General features: G+C 41.6%; 1 protein-coding gene across 1 annotated transcript; it reads left to right on the top strand.

Moving 5' to 3' along the window:
- Nucleotides 1-5,337: 5,337 nt before the first annotated feature.
- Nucleotides 5,338-11,611, top strand: LOC308369683 (TRPM8 channel-associated factor homolog; the record flags this gene model as incomplete). The annotated part of the gene is made up of 8 exons (XM_080844191.1): nt 5,338-5,948; nt 6,156-6,767; nt 7,058-8,046; nt 8,822-8,916; nt 9,011-9,227; nt 9,705-9,944; nt 10,135-10,466; nt 11,369-11,611. The coding sequence occupies 8 exons, from the start codon at nt 5,338-5,340 to the stop codon at nt 11,609-11,611; spliced, it is 3,339 nt and encodes a 1,112-aa protein (XP_080700317.1).
- Between the last annotated feature and the right edge of the window lie 1,267 nt (nt 11,612-12,878).

Raw genomic sequence — 12,878 nt, 5'->3', positions numbered from 1 at the left:
GCAGTTGAGATCCTTGTCCGCTCTCGTCAGCTCGGTTGTGACGTGAACTGCAGGACGTGATATATAGCTTTTGCAGAGCTTTGTCAACACAATATTCCCCCTAATGAGTGAGAAAAAAATCGCTGGATTTGTCACCCAAACTCATGAAATCAGGCCACACATAACGTGAGGATTGTAATAACTCTAAGGCAATGTGTGCAGCTCTTTAATTTTCTCAAAAAGTTGATAGATAGTCTCTTTATTGATCCCTCGTGGAAATGAACTGTCGTGCATCTACAATTAAAGTACTATACACCAAAGCTATAAAATGAGACGTTTGGGTCCCCTATTTTGTTGCTACATCCCACAGCACAACAGGTAGCGGGCATCTTAGTTTGAGTATGGCGTATTGTAGCAAGCGAGCAGGGTAAGAAATCTGGAGTCAAGGTCTCAGCCACATAGACATCCTATTACGCTCAGCCATCTCTGCAAAGCCTCGAAGCTCCCTCGCCACCATACTTCAAGTGATCGGTGGATTAATTAAAAAAAAATGTTTTGATTCAAATTGCATCAAAATAGCTTTCAATCTCTTCCGATCTCTCCATACAGCTTCTCAGTTCTCACCTACACTTAGGCCAGAGGCCTAGCGAGACCAATGAGCGACACGGTGCGCTGGCCAATGATAGCCCACCACATTTGCATACCGAGACAAGAATGAATACAGAAATAAATGCAGCCAGAAATAAATGCAGCCAGAAATGTAAATGTAGGAGAAAGAAATGTAAAAAGGCGCGAGAAGAAATAAATACGGTACGGAAAATAGTACGGTAAAAAATGTGTAAATAAATAGAAAAATAAAAGGAGGAAGAAATGTATTTGGGAATTAATGTAAGCGTAAATAAATGTAACAGTAAATAAAAAGGACTCATTTTCCATTTCCATTCACATAACTACATGATATATTTTTTCTAATGCTTTTCTTTGGTGCATTTTTAGTCATTTTATTTATTTATGACTCACATTTTTACATATGTATTTATTTTTAATTATGTCATTTTTGGCTTTCCATAGAGAAGGTGCAGTCTATGTATGAAAAGGGGGAAGGGGAGGGAGCGCGGGGGAAAAGTTCACCTCTGGGTATTCCAACTGGAACGGACAAGTGGGGGGACGGGGGGATCCACTGTAGGCTATAGCAATACTCTAATACAATTAGTGGGCTTAGGTCAGTCATACCTCGACTTTCTTGCAAAAAAAAAAATGCAAATTCTTAATATTATAATTACAGGCCTATCATTCCTGCACGGTTTTTTGTTTTTCTGTGTGAAATGGCTTATACAAATAGGTAATACTGAACGATTATGTGTCACCAAGGGCAAGGTGAATTGGTTTAGTCTTAACTTCTGTATGAGTGACAGTGTTGGGGGATGGGGAATGTGTTGATTGTCGAGTGCAAAATAAGCACAGAGATGGATAGGAAATGGCCAAAATAGGAGGTGCCCAATTTCGTAAAAAAAAGAAAAGAAGAAGAGGGGAAACGAGCTAAACATAAAGGTATGCCACTATGTTCTCTCTGTATGATTACGGTATCCATGTCATGATGAAGGGCTAATGTTAATTGGTGGTATAACTCTTACATTTGTTAGACTGCTATTCTGCTGCCCATGATTATACAACAATAGTTCGGTTTTAACTCATCAAACATGAGATCTAATTTCACGATAAGATTGTGCTTTGCAACAAAACTGTTACACGTTCAGTTATTATTTATTTCCATCAGTTGGGTTGACGTTGGGCCGTGTAATTAGCCAACGGAATGTTCATATCTCCTCTAGGCAGTTTCAAAGATGGAACATTTGACATGCTACAACTCTATTTCGTGACAAATTATAGTTTACCAGTCATAAGTTGAAGTGTGGCATGCATAGAATTCTAGGCAGTACACAAGCAGCTAATTGTTCCTCCCTGAAAGATAGGTTAATATAGCGTCTAATGACATATTTGATTTATTCCCTTAAGTGTGTTATTTAAAGTTATATAAAGGGATTTGTGCAATTGTGCAAAGTTTCTCTTTCATTTATTTAGTTATACAAATTATGGGGGGGGGGGCGCTCAGAGGGGGTTCAAGTTTCATGTCTGTCATTAGACCACTCTAGCGACACCAACGGGTCAAAGTTGGACTTGTGTTAACACACGCAACTTTTGAACCGTATGATCGATTTTCAAAAATGAGGTACCATTGGATCAAGAAACACCCTATGGCGTCAATTTCCGGTTGTATAGATTTTCCGCAATTTCCGGTTTTATCAAAAACCTTTGAAAACCTACTCCTCCTACAATTTTTGTCAAATCTTCTTCAAAATCACCAGAGATATTCTTCAGACCGAGCCTCACAAAAGTGTTTGAAAAGAATTTTGATCCTCACAACCACTTGTCCGGTACAGCAACTCAAATTCAGCAGAAAAGCCGCCAAACAGCAAGTAAAGTCATGTCTCAGCAAATCTTTGACATATCAACACCAAACTTGGTATGTCACGTGGAAGACACTACAACATGTTCCCATGTGCAAAGGCAACTTCATATCTAGGAAGAAACCGCCATTGCTGCTTGCAGCTATTTTTGTTATTATTATTATTGAATTCATTAAAATAGTTCATACTGGAATTATGTAATTATAGCCATTCGAAAAACATCATAGGTCTTACAAATGCTTGATTCAATGCTTAAGTAATTAAGTAACTAATTTAGGTTGTGAAATCAGATTGACTGACGTCCCCTCATCGTCCTCTAATGGTCTCTCTGAACGTTCTAAAATCGTAAATGTGTATGGTTCCCTTGACAACTCTAGGACGTTTTGCACGACGTTCCAAGACCGCCCCGAGGACGTTGCGGTGACAATTGGGAAACGTTTTCTATAGGTCCTGGGGACGTTCTTCAGGACGTTGCAAGAACGTCCCGAGGGCATTGTGGTGACGTCTGGGAAACGTGTTTCTATAGGTCCTGGGGACGTTCTGCAGGACATTGCAAGAACGTCCCGAGGGCATTGTGGTGAAGTCTGGGAAACTTTTTTTAGAGGTCCTGGGGACGTTCTGCCGGACTGTCCAAGAACGTCCCGAGGTCATTGCGGTGACGTCCGAAAATCGTGTTTAAGTCCTGGGGACATTCAAGGACGTTTAAAGAACGTCCCGAGGTCATTGCGGTGACGTCTGGGAAACGTGTTTTAGCCGTCCTGGGGACGTTATTCAAGGACGTTCAAAGGACGCACCGCCAACCTAGAAGGGACGCTGGGGTAACAACCTTTTGAGCAAAGCCAGATGTGCTTAATGACGACCTTTAGTCTCCTTATATGGCACTTATTATTATTCTTTGTTGTTTCTGAACAGTAAATACACTTTACTAAACTTATACTATTTTCTTTTCTCCAAGCTAAAAGAAAGACATATTCAGGATAAAATGAAATAACAATACTAAATAAACCATTATTTTGTTGGGGGTGCTATGGCTAATCCAGGGGGAGCTAGACCACCCCCTAGCGCCGCCCCTGTTTCATGAGCGTGGTTGAAAAGTATGGAAGTTACGCTAGTTGGTAAAAGAGGTGAAAGACCGAATGCGAATGTCAGTGGGACATTTTTGAAGGACTGAATCTGAACGTCCCGCAGAGGACCACAGGTAAAGGTTACGGCGACGTTTTTGAAGGGCGTCCTGGGAACGTGTGCTGAGAGACCAAATCAGAATGTTCCCTAAAAGTTCAAGTTCAAGTTTATTTATATAGCACATTTCATATTATATACATAGACACAATGTGCGTTGAGATAAACAAACATAAAAACTATAAAATGAAGTGTTAAAAACAAAAGACCTATAATCATGAAGAGGCTGAAGAAAATACAAAAGTTTTAATTCCCTTTTTAAAATTGAGCACTGAGTGCGATGACCTTAACTCCAGAGGTAGGCTATTCCAGAGGGTTGGGGCACAGTAACTAAAGCATTGGTGTTTATTCTTGGGGTCGTGAGAAGACATTTATTGGAGGACCTATGGCAACGCAATGGATCATAAAAAGAAATCAAATCGGAAATATAAGGTGGGGCAAGGCCGTTTAGTGATTTATAGACAAAAAGGAGTATTTTAAACTCAATTATTTGTTGTACAGGGAGCCAGTGAAGTGATTTAAGAACAGGGGTGATATGATTGAATATGGAAGTCCTAGTGACTATTCTAGCAGCTGCATTTTGGATAAATTGAAGTTTGTTTAACATCTGTTTTGTTAGACCAGCATAGAGTGTGTTTCAGTAAACTAACCGACTTGAGATAAATGCATGCATGCAAGTCCGATTTAAGGCTCATGCGAACGTCCCGCAGAGGACCACAGGTAAAGGTTACTGGGACGTTTTTGAAGGACGTCCTGGGGACATATGCTGAGAGACCAAATAAGAACGTTCCCTAAAAGTCCGTTTGAAGGCTCATGCGAACGTCACGCAGAGGACCACAGGTAAAGGTTACAGGGACGTTTTTGAAGGACGTCCTGAGGACGTGTGCTAAGAGACCAAATTAGAACGTTCCCTAAAAGTCCGCTTTAAGACTCATGCGAACGTCACAGAAGGACCAAACGTAGACTTGCTACGAACGTCAAAAACTTTCTGGTAACGTCCTCTAGCGAACGTTGTGGCGGGGACCAATTGGGGACGTTGCGAATGTCCTGTTAACGTCCTGGGGGCGTCCCCTGTTTGCGGGGTATGGCCTTGGAATGCTTGGTGGCAGTGAGATGGGTTACTGGCTGGCCCTGTTGTTGCCTTTAAGATAGTTACCTTGCAACTTTTAAAACAAAAATTATTGGTGCTGCTCTAACTACAAACTTCACTGGACTTAAAATTAATGAATTTTTCTAATGTAGAGAAATTCATGTATCTCTAATGTATACATCTATCTATACATTTATCTCATGCATCATCATTTCCTATGGCCAATTAGAATAGGCTCCATCATTTAACTTTTACAACTTATCAGAACCTGTTGCATGTTTGGTCCTGCTATCCATTTCTTGGGATAGTCGTGGCGGAGTCAATTAATCTGGTTCAAAAACTGTCCACCTCTCAGCAATCAGTCTTGATCCATAGTCACCAGATACAAAAATATGACCTCAATTGCCAAAAACATTGAACTGAATATGCCGCATTTGATAAGTAGAATGTAACTAGTAATGTTTTTACATGCTGTTCTTACATTCCCTTTCAATTTCACCTTTATTTATTGTAGTTTATGGTGCTACTAGACCCCAGCCAAAGCTGAAAAGAATAAGTATTGCTGACCAAAAGGAGTTCCAGCTGAATATCCCGACTATCATCAAGTAAAATTAGTTCACGATGGCCCAGGAAGAAGCCTACTCCACTCTTATGCATGGAATAAAGGAGATCACCTTCAAAGGGCCACCAGTACCCAGTGAGCTGCTGCTGAATGGCCATCATGCTTTTCCTCTGGCTGTGAACGCCCAGGATCAGGTCATCATAGCTGCCTCGTGCTATGGCCTTGGCCGCATAGTGGTGCTGGGACATGAGACGTACCTTCAAGACTTCCCAGACCTAGTAAAGAATGCCCTGGGTTGGTTACAATCTTCATCTGGCAAGGCTACAGTAGGTGTCCATCCCAGCTGTCATGCCATTGTGGGAAACCTTTCCTCCTCCTCAATTGATGCAGAGGTTTGCCAATTCAGAGGTGATCTTGGAGTCTATGTTTCAGATGCCTATAAAGTCGACCCATTTGCTGAAGAGCTGGTGAGTTTCCTGAAGGAAGGAGGAGGGGTCCTTCTTGCTGGCCAAGCCTGGCACTGGCACCAGGTGTATCCTCAAGAAAAACTACAGCATCATTTCCCAGGAAACAAAGTGTCTGGAGTGGCTGGCATTTACTTTACCAAGGACTATGGGTCTCATGGATCTGTCACGGTGCCATCGCAGATGCCTTTCAGTTGGCCTGCAATGTAAGTGCTTTTTGCGTAGTATTGTTGTAGTTTAAGGATTTTTCACTTCAATACGACTTAAATGCTCTACACTAAGACTATTCATTCTGAGAAAATGGGTTGCATTTACAGTGCTGCACAATTCACCACTAAAACAAACTAATTTACAACATTCAAATGTCCCCTCTTTGATGTACCTAATTACAGTATTTTACCTCTTTTGCACAGAGCTCTGGAGGGAGCCTATTCCACCCTCATGCATGGAATAAAGGAGATCACCTTCAAAGGGCCACCAGTACCCAGTGAGCTGCTGCTGAATGGCCATCATGCTTTTCCACTGGTTGTGAACGCCCAGGATCAGGTCATCATAGCTGCCTCGTGCTATGGCCTTGGCCGCATAGTGGTGCTGGGGCATGAGGCGTACCTTCAAGACTTCCCAGACCTACTTAAGAATGCCCTGGGTTGGCTACAATCTTCATCTGGCAGGGCTACAGTAGGTGTCCATCAGACTTGCCAGGCCGTTGCTGAAAACCTCTCCTCCTCCTCAATTGATGCAGAGGTCTGCCAATTCAGAAGTGATCTTGGAGTCTATGTTACAGATGCTTATCATGTGAGCCCATTTGCAAAGGAACTGGTGAGTTTCCTCAAAGAAGGGGGAGGGGTCCTTATTGCTGGACAGGCCTGGTACTGGCACTCAGTGTATGCCAAAGAAAATGTTCTGCTAAACTTCACTGGTAACAAGGTGTCCAGTGTGGCTGGTATTTACTTCACAGAGCACATGGGGACACATGGACAAACGACTGTCCCACCAAAAATTCCTCTCAGATGGTCCTCAAAGACGTAAGTATCTTTTACATTTTCTCCGGACCGAGCATGTGCAATTCATTTTGTGAACGGGGGATAGGCAGGGGATAATGCAAAACCAGTTCTCATTGTTGCCCTGACAGGTTTTTATAGAGCAATCACGACTCTGGGCAACCATTAAAAAGTATATATTGAGCAGCAAATATCCATTAGTCAACGTCAAATTAACATCTTCAAAATGTTTGTAAACCTTGTGTGAAGGGCACCATTTAGATGTTGATTCACAATTGTTACCTTTTTGTTGTTGTATTTTATTCTCAATTTAGGGTGAAAGAATACTTTAAAGAGGACCTTGAGGTGCTGCTGAATGGAGTCTCTGAATTTGATATCCGTGGTAGTGCAGTACCTTCACAGGTCCTGGTCCATGGCCCACTGGCATTTCCCATTGGCACTACAACCGATGGCAAGGCCTTCCTTGCTGGAAGTTACTATGGACAGGGTCGAGTCATCTTGGCTACCCAAGAAGCTTATCTGAGTCATGAACCTTTGTCCCGCTTCTTAGTGAATGCTGTGCGCTGGTTGGACAACGGACGCAATGGTGTTGTTGGTGTCTCACCTAGGCTGAGAAGAGTAACAGATCTTCTAAGCAGGTCAGATCTGCCATGTGAAGTGAGTGACTTTAAGAATGACTTCAGTATCTATGTGTGCACCTCATACAGTGATGATCACTGCAAAGAAATCCAGAGCTTTGTTGCTGAAGGCGGAGGACTCCTTATTGGTGGCCATGCCTGGTACTGGAGTTACAGCAATACTGCAGCTAAGGCTTTGACGAAATACCCAGGCAACCACATTCTCAACCAGATGGGTCTCTCCCTTCTGACATCAACTTTGGATCAAGGATTATATAAAGCGCAATTAGGACAAGAACTGTTAGAGGTGTACCAGTTCCGTCAATTCCTGCCACGTGTTGTCAATTATTTCGCTGAGAGCCAAAGTCTCAGTGATGATCAGCAAGAATGTCTGCAGAAGATGGGAAGAGACTGTGCTGATTACCTCACCATGTCTGCTCATGACTGCGCCTCCTATTCCTCAGTGCTGGAGATACTGACAGACTTGGTGAAGACGGGGAAAGTCCCACAGGTTTGTGGAAGCTGTCCAGTGAGTAGCGCTGAAGACCGTCTGCTCCTTGAAGTTGCCAGTGAGGTGTGTAAGGTGTGCCCAGATCCGGATGCCCTCCTGCCCTACATCATCAAGGATCTCCCAGCACTGCCAACTGTCAGTGACACCAGGGTTCCCATCTGTGCCAATACAGGAGGTTAGTCTAATCACAACTCATTAGCGTGATTCATACACTTCATATTTATATGATAGAACACTAAATTGATTTTGAATTTGAAATTTAATCAATTGTTCAGTTACTAACCAGGGTGTGAGTTTTAGAATGTGAAATAACGGTTTACCTTAAAATGTATCAATCTGAAAATATTCATAATTAAGGTTCTAGACATGAAGATGGACCACTGTGTGTTAAATACAGAGGGGTATTAAGTAATTTGATCTTTTAAAATGTATGTTGTTAAGACCACATGGCGCGATGTGGAGGTAACATAAATGGGGAGACCACTTAGAGTTAAGTTTTAAAGCGAAAGATAATTTATTAACTGATTAAATGAAAATACTTACAATGACAATGTAGCATTTCAGGCAGGGGTGACGTTTTCATATGGCGTTAGAAATTATTTACAGACCAGCGTGCAGCGTGCATTCACAACCCGCTCGCCAGCGCTCCATTATTTGTGGATTTTTGATTCTATCACAATTCACAAATGTGTTTATTTTTCGACTACATCAGGATGTCAGTATATGGTGTTTTTGTAAGTGATTATAAGAACTTCTCAAATAGTAATATTATTTGATCAGTACTATTCAATTATATCTGGATCTGGGCCATTATTCACTTCCTTAAATGTTGCTAATTCTTCTTAATATCAGAAAGATTTGCTCAATCTGTCAAAGAAAGTCAACAATAATTGAGGAAGAAATGTTTGTATGTTACAATTTGACTATTGTATGGTGGTTGTGTACGGCAGATCGTGAAGAATGGATCAGCACTGGTCTGTACCTCTCCCCTGGTATGAAGACAGATATTGAGTTCCCCCCACATCTTGTGGGCAAAAATTGGATGGTAAGCAAAAAATATTTCAGCCACTACAAAGCCATTTTGTAACACTTTAAAACACCGTTTCATGTTACTCAAACTCTTCTACTGCCTCCCCCAGGTGCAGATCGGCTGCCAGTCTGACAACCTTAGGAAAGCAAATGTGTTGAAACGAGCACCAGTGGTGTGTGAGCGCTTCCCTGTGGACAGTGAAATAGTGCAGGTGTGGAACCTCTGGGGAGGTCTCATCTATTTAGTCGCCCCACCAAAGTTTCATGTGCAGCGGGCCGCGGAGATAGTTGTACGGACAGCTGTTCGAGCACCGTATTATAAGTCTGGTAAGGACTAATGGATGGCATGCTTTTACCATCCCACTCTTAGGATTTGCAATGCCTAAACTGGGACTGGAAATTAACTTCAAATGTTTAAATGTTCAATGTTTATAACATTTTCTATTTGGTGTTCCAGGTATGACACAGTCAACAAATTGATGTTTCTTAATAAGAAGTGATGTATCTGTAACATCACACTGAGATCAGGAATATAAAGTATAAAGTGAAATATTTCTGTAACGAGCATCGATGTATGTATGATTAGTCATTCTGCATAGGGTCACATGGATTTAGGCTTCTACCAGAATAGAAATAACTGACCTTCCTATAGATGACAGTTCTGAAGGCCCAAAATAATGTATGTAATGGTGTAGATTAAAGACAGATCAGATCAGATTCATGCAAGCTTTTCATCAATGAAAATATGCTGTGATAAGGATGCAAATTTGGATGATGTTATGGTCTTTATCCTGTCATTCCCAGGGGAGACTACTGGATACCACTGGCTCATGGGTATTAGGGGTTACCCTGCACCCTGGGCTGAGCTGGAGTTTGAGAATCTTATTATCACTCTTAACTCTGAGTTAATCAGAGACCTGGAACGACCACATTTATTAGCTGAACAGTGGGATGCAGTCATGAGGGGTATTGCGGATCTGGCAGCCAAACCTGCCAAGTTTCCACGCAAGGAGCGATTTGTGGCAGATGTGCAGATCTCAGCTGGTGTGTAATGCTTTTGTGATCTCATTAAGTGCTCATATCTGTGTGGAATATGTTTTGGTTGATGGCAGAAATTGAAACAAATGATCTAATATGTCAATAAGATGGCATCTGAAACAGTTTTGACTGTTTTAATGAAATTGTGGTTTTAAAAACCATGATTCAACCTTTGTTTTTAATTTGCTTTTAAAAGGATTCATGCACGCTGGCTACCCAATCATGATGCAGATCCCATCGGCCCCTGACCTCCTGAAGCTAACTGGCAAAAAGGATCCATGGGGACCAATCCATGAGTTAGGCCACAACCAGCAGTTGCATGTCTGGGAATTTTCTTCCCACACTGGCGAGGCCACCAATAACTTGTGGTCAGTGTTCATATGTGAGACGGTGTATGGGCTGCAATGGCGTGATGCCCATGGGCAATTGAAACCCTCAATCCGATCTCGACGCATCCAGGATTTTATTAAAGGAGGCCGTAAACTGGAAGACTGGAGTGTCTGGGTGGCACTTGAAACCTACTTGCAGGTATTGTGTGTGTGTGTGTGTGTGTGTGTGTGTGTGTGTGTGTGTGTGTGTGTGTGTGTGTGTGACATCTGAGTTTGAGTCTAGATTCTATCCATACAGACTAATCAGACCAAGACCTGTTCCTCCATAACTCTTGCTGTCAATTTAAAATAATTAAACTCCTTTCAAGTAAAAAATAATGGTAATAAATCATTAATGTAAAGCTGTTCAAGTTAACATAAATATCCCTCATGACAAGCTAGAGAAAAGACAAATGCTGGGTATCCCTTATAGCCTTTGTGTATATTTTCCTTCCTTCCTCAAACATGAATCTATCGATATTGCGAGCCAGTTTTGGAATTTTCTTCCCATTTACCATTATTATAAAAAATATCCTTTACTGTTTAGAATCTAAGTTTGAAGTTAAATTCTATAAAGTAAGGCCGGCTGCCATTTCTGTCATTGCTTTTGCAATCTGGCAGTATGCTTGCTTGTGAGCTGCCCAAAACATTATCTTGCTATTAGTTTGAGCAAAACTTAGTCCAGTGACCAGCTTAGTCTAGCTGCAAGTATTCTTGGACATAACTAACCAATTTTTTCTCAGAGAGTGAAGATATAGATCTGACTTGTGGTGGTAGTATGCTGGAAAAGATCTCGCAAGAGACCATAAACCCAGACCCGAATAAGCACTGACTGTAGAGACAACTCTGCTTTCTCTACAGTGCTTGCTTGTCAGACATGTATCATTGGCAAGGTTGTGGTCAGTTTAGAATAGAAACAGTTTTGTCCTATATTATGTATACTACATAGGCCAACCGTTAGACTGGGTTGCATAGAATTAATATGGAAACATTTTCGATTTCAACATTGAGTGCTGTGATACTTTATATATATATTATACTATATATAATCTGTTTTGCCAGCTCCAGGAGAAGTTCGGCTGGGATGCCTTCAAGAGGTTCTTCGGTGCCTACCACAACATGGACGGAGTGCCACAGGACAACACAGGGAAGATGAACACATTTGTTGAGACCTTTTCCAAAGTGGTGGGCAGGAACCTGACATCCTTCTTCAAGGCCTGGGGCTGGCCAATAGAGGCTGCCACTGAGTCGAAGCTCTCAGGTCTGCCTGACTGGAGTGATCATCCAATGGCCCAGTATGCCTGAGAGAGGGAAGGCCTGTGAGGGTCTTTAAAATATGCTAAGGCTTGCTAGAATACAATAATGACTATCATTTTTGTAATTTCTGTGGCATGAAGGGTAGATTGACATATTGTTACCAGGGGAAGAAAGGGAAATTCTTAATATTTTATTTCTTAATACCTCTTTAGAACTGCATATAGCTCCTTTCATATGACATACATTTTATTTGCTTTTTATTTTCTCAACTCATTCACTGTCCTTAAAATGGTATTGTTCACTCTTCTAATACTGTGATGTGTTGCATAACCCTGCAATGTAATCAAAGAGTTCTATCTGTCTACCTGTTCAATTTATTAAATAATGAAGGTACATCTTTACCTCCTCTGTGTCACACCTGTGACATGACAGCTGTGACTGCTCATTCACAATAGAATAGCTTTTACATTAGAGCTTTTGGATAATTACTTTTGAATTGCTGGAGCTTGGAAGTAGAATCAATAATCTTAGTTATTGTCTTGATTTGTTCAACCAATTACACTTTCAGGATTTTCTGAAGTGCTCTTTCAGTCATGCTTTATAGGGTGTCTGTTGTGGCTACATTCATAGGTGTGTGTGTACACTATGACATCTGAAAAAAATGAATAAAATGATCTTAAAGCACCCACCATGGCCCCACTTTTGTATTCAATACCAGCATTATAATTTAAACAAGCAATACAAGGACAAAAAAAGAGAAGGCCAATAGTTTAAAGATTGTGTTTTACAAATTCTTACAAGTGTACATGGGCTTGCCCAAGCTTTCATGGCTGCCTGTGCACTGCAGGTGCAAGGCTTTATCCTAAAGGCTCTAAGGTCATTGTAACAAAGCTGGCTCTTGGCCTTGTTACAAGAAACCGAAAATACACACTTTATCAAAAACACGAAGGTTTAATCACAAATCTCGAGCTACACGAAGTTTCAATTACAATTCCTAAGCAACAATATCCAACAATTCAATCCGCTCTGAACAACGTCCGTCTCCCTTCTTCCTTCTCGAATCCAGGAAAGTGCCAGCTCTTTAAAGCACCGGGACACGCCCCCCACAGGTGGTTGATCAGCCGCACCTGGAAGATATAGATTGCAGCAACGCAGGCACTCACATGGCCCACACAGTCATTCATGCACCAACACAAACAGTCAAATCGGCAAAGAGCAGACGAGCCCAAAGGGGTTCGTCACAGTCATCAAAAAGAAAGGGTTCCTTCTATACCCTTCCTTCAGAGGCTTGATGCAGATTGAATCAAAAGAAGTC

The sequence above is a fragment of the Sprattus sprattus genome (assembly GCF_963457725.1).
Source record: "Sprattus sprattus genome assembly, chromosome: 9".
NCBI classification, from domain to species: Eukaryota; Metazoa; Chordata; class Actinopteri; order Clupeiformes; family Clupeidae; genus Sprattus; species Sprattus sprattus.
The sequence above is the reverse complement of the archived record's forward strand: the minus strand, read 5'-3'. Positions and strand labels throughout refer to the sequence as shown.